We start from the raw sequence: 18,489 nt of genomic DNA, 5'->3' as shown, positions 1-18,489 counted from the left end.
TCATCCTAACCGAACAAACATCATGGTACAATGGAGCTGGTCTGAGAAAGTTTTATGTAAAACCTAGGTGGTTGTTGTTATTGAAAGTTTTATGGTGAAACAGCAGCTAAAGGCCATTATACGGAAAACAATAGTAGAAAATAACAGGTACATTAAAAGTCAGATGTGTGTGTTATACAGAATTTAGCTTCGAATTTTCTCATAGCATTGAATCTTTTTTTTTTTTGGAAAGTGAAAACTGCATCAATATTAGATCTGCCATCTAAACTTCATTTCAAAGTAGGAGTGATTTGGGCTGCATGCCTTGATAACAGAATTGTTTGCCATACTCTATTATAGAAAGGACAGTCGACATTTTGGACAGAATGGTGTAAAACCGGGGAAAATCCATACATCATGCCAGTCATGAGCTTAACATGTCAAGGTCAACCATATGTAACACATTACATCATCATCTGAGGATGAAACCATACAAGTTACAGCTCATATAATTGTGGATGTTGACTGACAACAAAACCAAAAGGATAGAATTTTGTAGGTAAATTTCTTCATGATTACTGTTTTGCAATTCTGTTGCCATCTACTTTATGCATATTTTCTCATTGGTGAATAAAAACTTGAAGATATCCTCTATCACTTGTAATTGGTTTCAGATTTCTATCATGTACCATATTCACACAATAACATTTTAATTTTGTAAAGAGGTTTGTGGACACCTTGTACATTCCATATTTCTATATATTAGATAAAAATGCTATGTGATTCTTGACATTACATGTATAACTACTTTAATGATAGCAATTTCCAGCTTTTTGACTAAGGAACAATGCCAATTTTCCGATGCTGTCACTTACCACTTTCAAGCAGCAGTGAGAAATGGCAATCATTCAAGTAGCTACATACAAAGTTTGTTCATGCAGATTTTCCCTTAGAATACTGGTTGAATTTTTACTAGACATTACAATGATTTCATCCTAATTTTTTAAGAAATTATTTCTTGCTGTTTGCAGCAGGGCTTTATGCATAAATTTAAAAACAGGGTATCCTATCACATTAAAAAATTCTGTGTGAGCAAAAATGATGAATATGGACTAAAACTGGTAAATGATGTAATTATCCATAATGAAAATTAAATACTTGAAATGAAGCATTTATATACATTTTTATTAGAAGTTAATTATGTGTTAATTACGAGTTGCGTTATTAACGGTTAACTGAAACACATATGTACAATGATAATCAATAAAAAAAGCCTGAGTAAGCAACCAGTTACAATGAATTTTATTTTTACAAATAATTGAAAATGGTTATACTGACTTCTGTGAAGCAGACACATACCTACAGTGGACACTTTCATTGAAACCTGTCTAAATTAGACCTGATGGTGTCTGATTTAGACAGGTTTCACTGTATACCACATATTCACATTCCACAGAGTGTGCACACAAAAAAAAAAAAAAAAAAAAAACATTAGCAAAAGCATTAGTAGAGGGATACGATGCAAGAAAGCAAGCTTATGCAGTATCAGCCAAAAAAAAAAAAAAAAAAAGCGCTCCGATTTCACCCCTCCATTCATTCCAAATACCTGTCCAGCTCAGCCTTAAATTTATTTAGGCTATCAACTTCCACAACAAAAGATGGAAGTCTGTTCCACCAATCAACTACCTGCTGGCTAAATGCAAACTTCCGCAAATCTATCCTACAACTGTCCTACATATGTCCACACACTGGCCAAAAAATACAAACCTTTGTATCAAGACAGTCACAGACAGAATATATGCAAACAGAGGCAAAGAAAACTGTGACCAAGGGTGACGACGTGTTCCTTGTTTGTTATTTGGTTTTTAGGAGCATTAGCAACTAAGGCCATATTGCTCCGGGGATATGAGGTGGTCATTCCCTGTCCTTTCCGCATCCTCCGTATTTCGTGGTCATGGGCTCGAACCCCGGTCTAATCAAGAAGCGTGTGCTACGAACTGCTGCTCCTGCCCACCTGGCTATGGAGGTGCCAACGATGTGTTGCCTCATTGAGTATAAAGACTGCACAGGCTGTTTGACTGCAGTATATCTGAAGCCAGAATGGGAACAATGTGTGGTCTATCAGATCCTGAAAGAGGTCTTATTGTGGGTGCAAGTTTAGGTTGTTTGTGTTTGTTATTTGATTTTTAGGAGCATTAGCAACTAAAGCCATATTGCTCCGGGATATGTGGTGGTCATTTCCTGACCTTTTCGCATCCTCCGTATTTGGTGGTGACGGGCTCGAACCCCGGTCTAATCAAGAAGCGTGTACTACGCACTGCTGTTCCTTCCCACCTGGCTACGGAGGCGCCTAAGTTTAGTAGGAGCCACGATTCAAGAAACAAAAGACATAACTGGTTTCACAAAAGCATCCATCTCAAAGGCTTAAATGTGGAAAAATAATTTTCACAGAAAAACAATACTTCAAGAGTAAAGCCATTGTACTGTAAGGAGGACTGTACAGAAAAAGAGGACAACCAGTGTGCAGTAAATTACATCTGGATTCACCTAAGCCCAGAACTACCCTATACCATGTGCAAGGAATTGAAGAAATTGGGTATTGGCAGTCCCCTGCCTATTTGGAAGCCACATGTTTCAAAGAAAACAGGAAAAATCCACTTGTCAAATCACAACATTCTCAGTAGAACTGAGAATGTTATGATTCGACAAAATGAAAGAAAGTCATGTGGTCAAAAGAATCACAATATACATTGTTTTGCACTGATGGTAGGCATGAAAAGTATGGGAAGAACCTTATGAAGTGATGGAGACTGCTTGCCCTCTTAAGATAACCCAAGCATCTAGAGGAGGTATTTGCTGGCATTGGCTTGACCCATTGGTACTGGTGGAAGGTCAAATGTCATCCAGGAAGTAGCTGAATTTTGTATCAGATCTACTGCATACTGCAATGAATGTGTGGGATATGCTGGACAGAGCTATTCAGAAATAAAGTCCTCTCCCTTCAATGTAGCAAATTATCACAAAGCTGCAAAAAATTTGCAGCTATGTGATAATTTGCTGGAAGAATGGTTACAATTAGACCAACATACACTAAAGCACCTTAAAGAATCTATACCGCACCACCCACTTCCTGTTATTCAAAACAAAGGCAGCCCAATCTGATATTGAATAAAGGTCCATATATTTCTGGCTAGTGTGTATGTATATATGTGCATACTTACAAAAGGATTAATAACATCCATATTTAAAAAGGGAGAAAAAACCTTTGATCCAAAACATGATAGACCAGTCCATAAATCAAATGCATTGTCTAAAATAATGGAATATGGTATACAAGCAACTGACTATGGTATACAAGCAACTGACTATGGTATACGAACATATGTGTTAAAGAACAAATTTAAGAATTTGTTCATGGATTCATTTCACACAGATCAATAACTACCGTGTTAACAACAGAAATGTTCCTAAGATCCCATATGGATTTATGAGATTTCTGATGTACTATATTTTGATATAATTAAAGCTTTTGATACTGTTCCGATAGATTACTTAATAAACAAAATACCAAATATGGGCGTAGATAGGCCAATCATTAAGATGGATCAGTAACTTCTTAACTAATCACAAGACAAAAATTAAGTACAAAAATCAAACTCACTCATACTAATCAATATTAAAAGGGATGGGCTGCAGCACTCATTACTGTGACCAGTTTTAGTTTGGATATTTGTAAATGATATGACCAATAAACTTGAAAGAGATATAGAATTATGGAAGATACTAAGCTTCATTTGGGTATTAGAACATCAGATGACTGTTATAGGACTCAGGAACCACACCAAAGAATATCCAGTGGATTGAACATATGACTTAAAACTGAATAAAAAAAATATAAAATTATTCCTACTGGAATTATTGTGCCAGGCTTGTGTCATTACGAAACAATTCATCGTACCATTAATAATGAAAAAAAATCAAGGTAAGTGGTCAGATATAATGTTTATTACACTGAAAATACAAATTTAAGCAACATATTAATTTAAAAGTAAACAATGCTTTTAGGAAATTAGGTATTCTAAAAAGAGTAATTGTGAATATAAATAATCAGAAATCACTAATTAAATCACATCAAGCATCAGTGCTAGGTTTTAATTATGCAGCCATAATGTGGTCCCTTTGGGCAAAGAACATATCAGAAAAAGAAAAAGAGTTAAAAAAAAAAATTTACTAGCAAAGAACATATCAGAAAAATAGAGTTCGAAAGAAATTTACTAACAAATTTCTTTTCAGTCGGTAACATCTAAATATTGCTATTTTGAATTTAAGTTGATTTACAATTCTAAAAATAATGGAGCATAGTGCAGCCATCTTTGCCAGTTATCCTTTCTAAATTGTAGGAAATTTTTGGATAAGACTTTGAATAAGTTAGTCGCGAGCAGAGTTGGCTCCCCAGAATCACTCTTAAAGAGAGATTTTAACCTTCTAGAAAATTGCAATCTGTGAATCCATTAAAAACAACCTGACATAACATTACAAGGAAATTATTAAAAAATACTTTTACAAATAAAGTAAATTTTATTTACTTTAATTATAAATATCTAATAAATAAAAAACACTACATACATGTGTAATAGAAGTGTACTTTTTATGTGACCAATTAAATGTATAGATCTTACTAGCTTACATGCTCAAATATGTAAATTCCAAGCACGAGAAGTATCTCAGAGTGTTGTTGTTGTTGTTTTGTTATTTGGAGCATTAGCAACTAAGGCCATATTGCTCCAGGGATATGCGGTGGTCATTCCCTGACCTTTCCGCATCCTCCATATTTGGTGGTCACGGGCTCGAATTCCGGTCTAATCAAGAAGCGTGTGCTACGCACTGCTGCTCCTGCCCACCTGGCTATGGAGGTGCCGCTAGAGGTATCAGAACCTCTAGTATTTAGTACCATTCTTGCATTGAAAGATGGAAGAAGATACTTGTTGACATCAGACTTGAATTTCTATAGTTTGTAATTTTCAGGAAATAGATATGAAGGGAGGTTTGTTCCAGCAAACAGAAGTTAAAGGAATAAATGAAGAAAGTTGATTCTGTGAGTATTAAGTTGGACAATAAAAGGAAGCTGAATAGTTTCAGCACATGCTTTGACTGATTTGGAAGAGAGAGCAGGAATTATAGAAGATAATTCAAAAGAACAGTGCCCATGGAAGTATATAAAATGCATGCAGCAGAAAAAGAACATCTGAGAGAGAGAGACTTTGTTAGAGATGGGTCATTAGTTAACCTAACATCCTTCCTTTGAATGGAATCTAGAATCCTGAGAGAGCTTTTTGGGACATTGCCTCCAGATGTAAGAAAAATATTCATTCGCAGGAGAGATTTGCAATTTGTACAGAGTGAACAGCTGCTAGAAAAGTAAAGAGAAACTAGAAAGTGAAAGAGAAAACTCTGTTTTCAGAAGTCAGAGCAATCTCTAACAGAGATGTGTGATCTTGTCTAGAAATCTGAGTGTCATCAGAGATATGCATAGGAGCAAAAGAAACTTTTTGCGAGTTATAATGACAGGACTAAGTTTTAGTATTGAAACAAACTAAATCATCTTTGCTCCACTGGAGAATTACATGGAGAACAGCATTTAGGGAAGTGGTAGTGGATAATTGAGAAGTTGAAGCTGTTTGTGCAGGGCAAGGTTTCTCAAACTGGAAGGCGGAATGCAATCGGCTATCATCAGAAAAACTATGGATAGGATTTCTGGTCAATGAAAGAAGGTCATTAATATACAAGAGGAAAAGAGTGGGAGAAAGAACTGAACCTCAGGGAATACCAGCATTACTGGAGAAGTTAGAAGACACGGACCTGTCTACCATCACCGACAGTGAGCAGTCAGGGAGAAAACTGAATACCCAATTACAAAAAAAAGTTAGAAAACCATAAGACTGAAGCTTATTTAGGAGAACTTTATTCCAAACATGATCAAAAGCCTTTAAAACGTCAAGAATAACTGCTTAAGTTTCACCATACTTTTCCATTGAATTTGTCTTTAGATAGGTAACATAAGCCAGTATATTGGCAGTGAATCAATACTAGTGGAATCCATAGTGGCAATCATTGATCAGTGTTGTAAATCTATTAGAAATAAAACTTGTAAAATTTCATTGCACTGGTTGTTAAATAACTTACTATGAAATCATAAAACATAATAATAATAAGAAGAAATAATATAAACAATTTAGTTAATGTATGCTATGCATTACATAGAATCAACATTAAGTCAACATGGACCAACAGAGATGCTAGTCCATGTTGACGTAGCTGCTTCCTGCAGTTGTTGAAAGCTAGATGGTTAGGGATCTTTACTGTGAAGAGCTTCATTTCACCTTGCCCCAAAAGTGCTCCAATTGGATTAAGATCTGGTGAATGGGAGGGAGGACAGCAGAGGAGGTTGAATTGACTCTCATGTTACTGAAACTAGTTCTCTACAATTCTGGCCTTGGGACATACATTATTCTGTTGGAAGAACCGACTCACAGATGAAAAACCACAGAAGAAGAACCGACTCATAAAAATATTGCTCCACTGTTATTAAGTGGGTCCGATAATACACCACAAAAATATTCTACGCACCATCATATTTCCATCACTGGCCTGCATTGTTGACACCTAGCAAGATGAATCCCATGGACTCGTGCAGTTTTCGCCATATGCTGGTCCTCCATCATCAACAAGAAATGGTATTTGTTAGACTAGGCAATGCTTTTCACACCCTCCACTGTCCAATATTGACAGTGGAGGGTGTGAATATGTTACTGAGCCTACTGCAATCGTATCTTCTTGTTTTTTGCTGACAGAAGACGTACCCAGTATGGTCATTGGCAGCGATACCCCCATCCATGACAAGATAAAACTACTTATGTGTTCTGAAATGCCTCTCTACTGTTCTACTGGGTTGCTATTTGACTGACTGTAGTCTTTCTGTTACCTTGCACAAGTGTTCTCAACCTCTGTTGGCCTGGCCTCTCACATCAATGAGCTGTTTCCAGCCACAGGATTGCAGAGTTTAGATGTTATTTAGTTATTGGACCAATGGCAATACGTACGAGACAAGCATATGTGAAAACAGCAGGGCTCCAGTTTCAAAGATACTCATAATAGCACATCTGACACCCACTATCGTACCATGTTTAAAACAAAATTTTTTGTATTTCCCATTATCACACTGAATTGCACACTTCAAGCATGGGCATGAATTTCTGAATTGTAGGTGCTTCTTGACTTTCCAAAATCTGACTATAACTAACTGGTCACGTTTGCAAAAATTTTTCTAGCCAAACCTGAAATAATGAACCTGCTACACATGACACTCCTTAGGCTAGTAAAATTGATGGCACAATGTATTAAAAAGGAAATGAAATAGCTTTAGAAAATTAAAGACATCAGTTACATTCAAATGCATGCAATACAATCTTGCATTCCACAACAGAAAAATGCACACACTGTGAAGATGGACTTCTTAGAATCATTATGTGCTATTAAAAGTTTACTTGGTATATTATTTTGTGCCACTATTCCAAATTCGAATGCTTGACAGCACTGACAGTTTTGGTCCACCACTTCTAATGGTACTGACAAAATAATTATTGCTTTATTTATTTATGTTTTAGTCTCTTTCTCTGTAGTTAAGTGAAGTTGTTTGGCTTTAGAAAATTAAATACATTAATTATATTATCTCTATTACTTAAGACAGTTTTGAGGGACAGATATTGGTTGGTTTTGGCTATTGCTTTAAAGGTGTTTTGCCTTTCATGTGCATACTTTTTGCAGTCTGTTTTGAAGTCCATGATTTTAATTTTTTTCGAAAACATTTTTTTTTTGTAATTATACAACTTATGTAAAAAAAATACATAAACAGACAAGATAATGTAACACATAAATATCTGTAAATATTACATTTGTTTAAATAAATATTTTGTCCTTGAACTTTTTAACCTAACATAATTTTATCAGTATCCCTGAAGCAACATCACTATCTTGGATTTAAGGTATCACTTTGTTGAAGGATTTGAGGTTTTGCCATTCAACTGACTGTAAAAAATATGCTCCTTAATCCTACTGTATCCATTCTAGAGATGGGTAAATTGACAGGAGAAACATGGAAGTCTCATAACCACAATTTAATTTGTGTCTGGTTTGAAGTATTCAATGAAGTGGTAAATAATCTATAATGTGCCAAATAACTAATATCATAATGCATCCTTTGGATTGCATAAAGTAAACTGCATGTTTTCTGAAAGTGGATTTTTCTGCTTTGTAGAAAATCTGAGTTTTCCTGGTAAAAATATTATTATAACTGATTAATTTTGTGGTGATACTTCAAAAACATTTCTTCCAATGAAAGATATCATTTTTTGCAAAGAAAAATTAATAATAATAACCATATTAACAGAATATAAAGAGAATTACTCACTACCTAATAAAGAATGAATAACTAGTTTTCAAATAGAATACTCACTTTGCACACTTCTGGTAGTACAATATTTAGATTGCATATTGGTGTTTGAGGAGGTTCACCACGGCTTACTCTAGGTTCTCTCATGAATGCAACCCTGCCTAGAGGTTCCTGATGTGGATCTTTCACTCTTACTATAAATGGCAGCCTATTTTCCCTAAAAGCTTGAAATGTCAGACTTAGCTGCTCTCCTGACTTAGTAACTGGAATTAAATTACCAGCAAATTCCAAGTGCTGTGGTTTTGCCTCTAAAACCTAAGAGAAAATATATATTACATTATACATGTGTGAAAACTATTGTTTATAATACCTAAGTTGTGTTTCACTGCAAATGCTCTTCGGTGTAAAGCTAAGAGTTTTAATTTCTTATTAATTACCACCAGGCCTTTCGCACCACGAATTGTCAAACTAGTAGAACGAGCTTATCTGCAAAAAAGATCTAAACCTCCTAAACACTTCCTAGTTCATTTCACAAATATACGTGGTCTCAATTCTAATCTCAATGACGTCCATTTCCACTTGAAGTCTGCCAAACTCCATGTACCTTTTCTGATAGAATCTCAGTTATTGGTTAATTCAACTACTGCTCATCTCAGTTGCCCAAATTATTCACTGTATGATTCCTTTCGCCTCAAAGGTGGTACTTGTGCATGTCAGTTCCGATATTCCCTGTCAGAGATTGGTAATTTGGAATCTCCTCTCTTCGATCTTCTCTAGCTTAAAATCTCTCTACCTCATTGTGTCAAATTCATCTGTTGTCTCTACCGTTCTCCCAACTCCACTAATCACTTGGAGCTTTGACTTCCTCTCTTTCAACTTGACTTTCTCCAGTCCAACTTTCCTAACAGTGAGGTAATTTTCCTCTGTGATTTTAATGTTCACAACTCCGGCTGGCTTCCGTTTTCTAGTCACACCGACCCAGGTGGTCGAGATGCTGAGGCTTTTGCAATTACTAATGACCTTGTACAGATTGTTCATTTACCTACAAGGATACCGGACAATCCTAACCATACACACTTGATCTTTTTCTCACAAACAACCCTCTTAAGTACACGACCGAAGTGAGTGGTCTTTAGGCACCTCAGATTACAACTTAGTGATTGTCTCTTCTCCAATGGAGCCTTTATCTCATGGCAATTCCCAACCGCGTATTTTTTGGCATTACAAGAATGCAAAATGGGATGACCTGCGAGATTTCTTCTTTTCCTTGGTTGGATTACTGTTTCAAAACTTCTGATGTCGACGTTTGCTCAGATCATGTCAGTGAAATTATTCTTTTAGGAATGGAATCCTTTATTCCGCATTCCACTTTAAAATCTCATCCTTTATCTAAATCTTAGGTTTCCAATAAATGTGCTAAGGCCGTTCAAGAGAAAAATGTTGCATACTGTAATTGGCTTGTTTCCAATTCTTCAGTTTCATTTTCTGCCTACACCAAAGCTCGCAACAATTGTAAAGCAGTTATTAATCAGTCCAAACTAGATTTTGAACAGGCTAAGAGTAGAAAACTTGCTTCTTGCCCTAATGGTAGCTGAGCATTCTGGTCTCTTGCCAAAGCTATTGGCTGCAACTTTTGCCCATCTCTGCTCCCACCTCTGTCAAAACCAGATGGTTCTATTGTCAATGCAGCGAAAGATAAAGCTGATCTATTAGGATCCCATTTTTCTTCCAACTCATGTATTAATGATCTTGGTAAAACAACTCCCACCATTCCCAACACGCTCCATTCAATGCCCCCTGTGGTCTTCCGTCAAAATGATGTCAGAAGGATTTTTAAGAATCTTGATGCAAAGAAAGCACCAGGTCACAATGGTATTTCTCCACTTGTTCTCAAAACCTGTGCTCCTGAACTTACTCCTGTTCTTTGCTGCCGTTTTTTTTTTTCACTTTCTTATTCCAAAGTGTTTTTCCTTCTGCTTGGAAATTTGCTCATATCCAACCAGTTCCTAAAAAGGGTGACAAATCCCTCCCACTCAATTATCATCCCATTGAAATTACTTCTACTCCTTCTAAAGTAATGGAGAAATCAATTAACTGCCAACTCTTAAACTATCTAGAAACCTTCTGCCTGATCAACGATCGCCAGTATGGATTCCGTCAGTGTCGATCCACTGGTGATATTCTGGCTTATGTTACTCATTTATGGACAAATTCAATGGAAAACTTTGGTAAAACACAAGCAGTTGATCTTGACATCTCCAAGGCTTTTGTTCATGTTTGGCATAAAGGTCTTCTAAACAAGCTTCCATCTTATGGTTTGCCAACTGTTTTTTGTAATTGGTTATCCAATTTTCTCTCTGATGGTGATGGTTCTCTGTCTTCTAACTTTTCCACTAATGCTGGTGTTCCCCAAGGTTCAGTTCTTTCCCTCTTGTATATTAATGACCTTCTTCCATTGACTGGAAAACCTATCCATAGTTTTGCCAATGAAAGCACATTGCATTCCACTTTCCATTTTGAGAAACCTTGCCCTGCTCAATCAGCTTCAACTTGTCGAATATCCACTACCAATTCCTTAAATGCGATCTCCAGGTAATTCTCCAGTGGGGCAAAGACAACTTAGTTGATTTCAATCCTTCTAAAACTCAGTCTTGTCTTATATCTCGCACAAAGGATTCTTCTGCTCCTATGCTTATCTTTGGTGACACTCTGATTTCTAGGCAAAATTTATATATCTCTTTTGGGGATTACCCTGACTTCTAATCTCTCTCTCTCTCTCTCTCTCTCTCTCTCTCTCTCTCTCTCCGTCACCACCAAATATGGAGGATGCGGAAAGGTCAGGGAATGACCACCGCATATCCCGGAGCAATATGGCCTTAGTTGCTAATGCTCCTAAAAACCAAAATAACAACAACAACAACTCTCTCTCTCTCTTGGCACAAGCACATTACAAATATTGCTTCCTCTGCATCTAAAAAACTTGGTTTTCCCTTTCGTTCTCAGCATTACTTTTCTTCCAAAAAGCTGTTCACTCTGTACAAATCGAAAATACGCCCTACCATGGAATATTGTTCCCACATCTGGGGTGGTGCCCCCAAAACCTCTCTCAGGCTTCTAGATTCCATTCAAAAGAGGGCAGTTAGGTTAATTAATGACTCCTCTCTAATAGAGTCTCTCCACTCTCTGTCTCATAGACGTACTGTTTCTGCTGCATGCCTTTTCTACAGATACTTCCATGGGCACTGTTCTTCTGAATTGGCTTCTATAATTTCCGCTCTCTTTCAAAACAGTCCGAACACGTGCCACCACCAGCCAACATCCATTTACTGTTGAACTTCAAACTCACAGAACCAACTTTTCATCTTCCTTGTTTATTCATTCAACTGTCGTTTTCTGGAACAACCTTCCTTCATATGTATTTCTTGAAAATTACAGTCTACAGAAGTTCAAGTCTAATGTCAAGAAATATCTTCTTTCATCTTCTCAACCTCCAACCCAAGCATGGTACTAAGTACTATAAGTTCTAATACCTCCCGTGTTTTAGGTTTTCATAAAAAAAAAAAAAAAAAAGATAATGACATACATATTACTAGAAAAAAATTTTTTTTTAAATGCCATGGGTAAACACAATAGGAGCAAGTCATATAGCCTGACAGTACTTTGTGAATTGAGAAATTTATACTTCAAAAAATGTTTTTTTTTCTTGTTTCATACCTGTTTATGAGTTATGGCATTTTGAATCACAGTCACAAATGTTTCAGCTGAGTAATGGTAACAATACGAGTATCTCTACCACTACCAAAGTTACTTATAACATCATAAATTTGGGTTGTGATAAAATAAAAAAAAAACACTAATTAGGAGCATAAAAATATCAAATCTAATTGCTGTTATTTACGTAATGTAATATATGTTCAAAGTTACCACATTTACCTATCAATTATTTTTAATCCATTCATGGAACGAGCATCAACATTACAGCTAGCATTTTAGGAGATAAAGCCTTTCCTCTTGAACTCTTTCATATTCCAAAAGATATCCACCCCAACACACCACATAAAAAACTGGACTAAGTACTCACATCTTCTGTAGATAAGATCCCAGCATTAGATGAATGTATCAATGATTGCAGATGAACAGCTGACCCTTAAACTCATCAATATCAGAAGTATAAAGCTGTACCTATCACATAAATATATTTTCAGGCTCAACTGCATTGTCACACTAGTTACTGATTAACCATAGATAACTTCTTAGGGTGCCTCCGTAGCCAGGTGGGAAGGAGCAGCAGTGCGTAGCACACGCTTCTTGATTAGACCGGGGTTCGAGCCCGTCACCACCAAATACGGAGGATGCGGAAAGGTCAGGGAATGACCACCGCATATCCCGGAGCAATATGGCCTTAGTTGCTAATGCTCCTAAAAACCAAACAAACATAACTTCTAAGAAGCAATGACAATGTAGTTGATGATGTTTTTGGTCTTGATTGGTGCTCCAGGGCAACAAGTCAGTAATAAAAATCCTTTGTGAACAAATGTACCATCCATGCTACATAATCAGGAATACATTATTATGATATTCTTAAATGAGATATTTAAATGAAAATGAAATTTTTGCATGATACTTTCATTTATCATAGTGTAATATGCCTATACATAAATCATCCTACAATTTCAGAACTGGAAAGGCTTCAGTTCTGAAAATCAGTATTAGTAGTGGCAATGATGCAAGAAAGCAAGCTTTATACATTACTAGACAAAAAAAAAAAAACCCTCCCCATTTCACTTATTCATCCCCTCCAATAGTTTGTCTAGTTTTTCTTTCAATTTATTCATGCTGATCATTTCCACAACATCAGATGGAAGTTTGTACCAACATTCAACCACCACTGACTAAAGGCAAACTTTTGCACATCTATTCTGCAACCATCCTTCCTCAATTTGAATCTATGCCCCCCCCCCATGTGCATAGTCTGAGCAAGAGGAAAGAACTGATTCCATCAGAACTGATGCTGCTCAATCCATTCAGAGCCTTAAACACTTCAATCAAATTAGATCACTTCACACGTACCTAAGTCTCTAGATGTTGCAATTTGCCAAAGTGAAGCCTTTATGGGTAAGAGCAGCCCTTTGTTCCCTTCACTAATCATATTGCCCTTTTCTGTACCTGCTCCACCAGCTCTACATCCTTCGTACTGAAATGATGCAATTGCACTACCTTGTACAATCTATACCCTTCTTAATGAGCCCCCCCCCCCCCGCCCAGACACCGGTCTTTTTTATTTTCTGTTATCAGAGTGTGGTACTACAGAGTATATTAATCTGTGGTTACTGCTATCTATATATAGTATATTGCATTTGTTAATGTTAAACTTCAATTGCCATTTCTCAGTCCATCTGCCTAATTTTTCTTGATCCTGATGCGATAGCATACCATCATTACTCTCATTGATCACCCTGCCAGCCATTGTATCATCTGCAAACTTAGCCATTTAGCCTTATATACCTTCATCAATATCATTAATAAATACAGAAAACAATAATGAGTTCAGCAGCACATCCTGTGGCCACTGATGATATTAGTGAACAATGTGCAGTGTCATTGATAACATTTCTCTGTCTTCTTCAACACAACCACCATCCGTTTATCCTTAGCAGTAACTTGCCCTTAACGCCACACTCTCCAATTTTTACAGCAGTCTATTATGTGCAACAGTATCAAAAGCTTTCCTGAAATCCAAATATATAATATCAAGTTTATTTTTTTCATCCCGTTCCTTTGAGCCTGCACCACAGCATCCAATCAAATTGATCAGAGAATATCACCCCTTGACAAACCCATTCTAGGACTGAATTTTTAACTCATTCCTGTATAGGTGGTCCTGCATTACTTCTTTAACCAATGAATCCAGTCTTTCTTTATCCCTTCTTTAACCAGTAAATCGTGCCTGAGATACAACTCACTCCTGTCTAGATGTCCTGCATTACTTCTTTAACCAATGACTCCATTATTTTCCCTGGAACAGAAGTTAAGCTAACAGGTCTGTAATTACATGTCACATTTTGATCTCCCTCTGTGAATTGAGGATATATGCACATCTTATCTGCGGTGACTTTCCCTGAATCTAAAGATGCTCTCATAATTATGGTGACTCCATTATTCTCCCTGAAACAGAAGTTACGCTAACAGGTCTGTAATTACCCATATCACTCTTTGATCTCCCTTTGTGAACTGGGGATATATTCACACACCTCCAGTCCATGGGGACTTCCCCTGAATCTGAGAATGCTCTGATAATTATGACTAAGATTAACAGGAGAGACTGCTTCTACAGGGATGGGATACACTTAAATAGAAAGGGTGCAAGAATGTTTGCTGATGCTATTGAGGCAGTGTTAGGTGGGTCGGAAAAACTGCTAGATTGGGGGGGATACAAGGACTAATAGATTAACAGTAGCCACTGGCAGAGGTGAAAGTGATTCTTGCACTGCTTCTATTGGAATGAGCCGCAGCCTGGAAAATAAGATGCAGGATATTTCAGAGACTGCTGGGAATCATTGGGGTACAAATAAACACATAGGTTGTGTTAGGGTAGCTAAGAAAAAGAACAGGTGCACGTATACTTGCGTGTACACCAATGCTACGAGTTTAGTAAATAAATTTGATGAATTTGTGGTATTGCTCAAAACATCAAAGTCAGATATTGTGGGGATTTCAGAGACGTGGTGTCACATAGAGATATAAGGAATGCAGAACTAGAATTTGGGGAGTACAATGTCTACAGAAAGGATAGACAGGATAGGAAGGGAGGAGGGGTTATGCTATTAGTTAAGAAATACATAAAATCCAAGGAAGTGAAGCCAGTCGACATTGCTGGACAGTGCAGTGTCGAGTCAGTTTGGTGTGACATAAGCATTGGGAGATCAAAACTGAGAGTAGGAGTGTGCTATAGGCCTAATGACTCTGATGAGTATAATAAGAAACTGTACAGGGAAATAGAGTGGGCCAGTAAATCAGAGAGTCTTATAATGGGGGATTTTAATTTCCCAGTATTGACTGGAATTTGGGGGCTGGTCACTCACACACTAGCAAGGCTTTTGTTGATTTATTGGATGATTTTTTTCTACATCAGCATGTTCGGGAGGCAACTAGAGGGAGTAATACTGTTGATTTGATTATCAGTAGTGATTCTTCATGCATTAAGAATCTGCAGGTAAATGAACCACTAGGTGGCAGTGATCACAGTGTGCTGAAGTGGGATTTACCCAAAGAGGTAACTACCATTAGGAGTAAAGGGAAGGGTTATTGCTTTCGTAAAGGTGACTACGATGGACTGAGACAGTATTTAAATTCTATACAGTGGGACCAACTGATGATATTACGAACAGCAAATTCAAAATGGGAAGCATTCAAAGAACTTATCTTGGAAGCTACTAGGCTTTACATACCAACTAAGAAATATTGTTCAAGGTTTAGGCCTAAGTGGATGTCAGATGAATTAATGAGACATATGGCAGAGAAGAAAAATGCATGGGATACATACAAATTAACACGTGACACAGAAGCCTATGATAGATACAAGTTGATCTGTAACCAAGTTACAAAGGAGGTTAGGCAGGCAAAGGCAGATTACGAGAAATCTTTGGCAAGGGATGCAAAGAAAAACAGCAAAGAGTTCTTTACTCATGTAAACTCTAGAAGGAAGGGGATGAATCAGATTGGTCCACTTGATATCGATGGGTCAACTACTGATGATCCTGCTTAGGTAGCTAACAAACTAAATGAATATTTTGCATCGACATTCACACATGAGGAGTTATTCAGCGAGGGGAATGCCAGAGGTGTATTCAACTCTGGCAGTAAGCTAGAGAATCTTGTAATAACTGAGAGTAAAGTGGAGGAGAAATTGTTGAAGATAAATACAAGAAAGTCACCTGGGGTGGATGGGATCTATCCAGTTATATTAAAGGAGGCAGCAAAGGAAGTAAGCAAACCCTTAGCCATAATTATGAGAGCTTCCTTGGATTCAGGGGAAGTACCCATGGACTGGAGATGTGCAAATGTGACCCCAATTCACAAAGGAGGATCAAAGGGCGACACAAGTAATTATAGACCTGTTAGTTTAACTTCTGTTCCCGGAAAATAAATGGAGACACTGGTTAAAGAAGCACTGCAGGATCATCTAGACAAGACTTCAGTTATAGCTCAGACACAGCATGGTTTTGTTAAGGGGAAGTCTTGCCTGACCAATTTGATTGGATACTATGAGGCAGTCACAAAAGAAATGGATGCAGGGAATAACTTTGATATTATATACTTGGATCTTAGAAAGGCTTTTGATACTGTTGCACATGGAAGACTGCTGCACAAATTGGAGCAGTATGGCATTTGAGGCAAACTGCTGCTATGGATAAAGGGGTGGTTGAGGGGGAGAAGACAGAGAGTGGTAATCAATGGACACTGCTCATCGTGGACTAATGTTATTAGTGGAGTCCCTCAGGGTTCAGTATTGGGTCCATTATTGTTTTCTGTATTTATAAATAATATTGATGATGGTATATCAAGCTTAATGTTCAAGTTTGCAGACGATACGAAGGTTGGCAGGGTTGTCAAGGACACTACTGACACTATGCTACTGCAACAGGATCTGGAAAGGTTGAGCAGATGGGCTGAGAGGTGGCAAATGAAGTTTAACATTGACAAATGTAAAGTACTACATATGGGAAACAGCAACCCCAGAGCAACGTATCAACTCTGTGGTACTACACTGACAGTGGTAGAGAATGAAAGGGACCTGGGGGTGGTTGTGCAGGCAGATATGAAGTTTTCTGAGCAGTGCAGATGGGCTGCAAGAGTAGCTCATGGTGTATTGTCGATGATATATAGGAATTTTTCTAGCAGGGATAAGGAGGTGATTATTCCCTTGTATAAGGCAATGGTCAGGCCACACCCAGAGTACTGTATACAGGTTTGGAGGCCTCATTTCAAGAAGGATGTAGAGATGCTGGGACGAGTACAGAGAAGGGCAACAAGATTAGTGAATGGAACAAAGGGGTGCTCTTACGAAGAAAGGCTTAATTTTTGCAAATTACAGTGTCTGGAGACTAGGCACCTGCGAGGTGATCTGATTGAGGTGTATAAAGCTTTGAATGGTTTGAGCATGCTCAATGCTGATGGGATTCTTCCTTTTGCTCAGAATAATCACCTGAGAGGGCATAAATTCAAATTGAGAAAAGACAGATGTAGGATAGACGTGAGGAAATTTGCCTTTAGCCAGCGGGTGGTTGGTTGGTGGAATAGACTTCCATCCCTTGTCGGGGAAGTTGATAGCCTAAATAAGTTTAAGGCTCAGCTGGACAGGTATTTCGAACAAACAGATGGGTGAAGTGGAAGTTGTTATTTTTTATTTATTTATTTATTATTTTTATTTATTTTTTTATTTTTTTTGGCTGATGCTGCATAAGCTTGCTTTCTTGCATCAAATGCCTCTACTAATGCTAAGGGTCTGCTTACCTTCTTTGCTGTCCCCATAATATAAATGGACAGATCCAAATGGCCCCAGGTGCCTTCATACATTTAACTTCATAAATTTATCTAATATTTTCTTCTCAGTTATGACAAAATCCTTGAGTTTCCAAGATTTTGATAAATGTCTGTCCTCCCCTTCCTTACAGAATTCCTCGTGTGAATGCAGATGCAAAGTACTTATTCAGCTTGTACGCAACCTGAGCAGGATCACAAACAGATGAGCTATCAATAACAAGTGGACCCATTTGATTCATCCCCTTCCTTCTAGTGGTTATTTAAGAAAAGAGGTCTTTGCTATTTTTCTTTTCATCTTTCGCCAAAGATTTCTTATAATCTGCTAACATTCTCTCTGACTTGATTGCAGACTAGTTTATGTCTACCAAGAGCTTCTGTATCACACAGTGGTGTAGCAAGAGATAGGACAGATGGGGCAGTCTGCCCTGGGTGCCAGGCAGAAAGGGGTGCTATCACTTGATAATACGAGAAGGAAAGAATTAATTTTAACAAAATAATTTCAACTTTTTTTTAAAATG

The 18,489-nt window shown here is 37.4% G+C and overlaps 1 protein-coding gene across 2 annotated transcripts in view; it reads right to left on the bottom strand.

The window, feature by feature from the left end:
• Positions 1-18,489, bottom strand: part of LOC150081718 (uncharacterized) — a 1,674,628-nt gene that overhangs the window by 490,864 nt on the left and 1,165,275 nt on the right. For both annotated transcript variants that reach the window (XM_090378825.1, XM_090378826.1), the window contains one exon: positions 8,492-8,743. In XM_090378825.1, coding sequence (XP_090234951.1) covers positions 8,492-8,743 — 252 coding nt within the window. The remainder of the gene's footprint in view (positions 1-8,491; positions 8,744-18,489) is intronic.

Source organism: Mastigoproctus giganteus, chromosome 8, assembly GCF_048544385.1.
Source record: "Mastigoproctus giganteus isolate SK-2022 chromosome 8, ASM4854438v1, whole genome shotgun sequence".
In the NCBI taxonomy this organism is placed as follows: Eukaryota; Metazoa; Arthropoda; class Arachnida; order Uropygi; family Thelyphonidae; genus Mastigoproctus; species Mastigoproctus giganteus.
The sequence above is the reverse complement of the archived record's forward strand: the minus strand, read 5'-3'. Positions and strand labels throughout refer to the sequence as shown.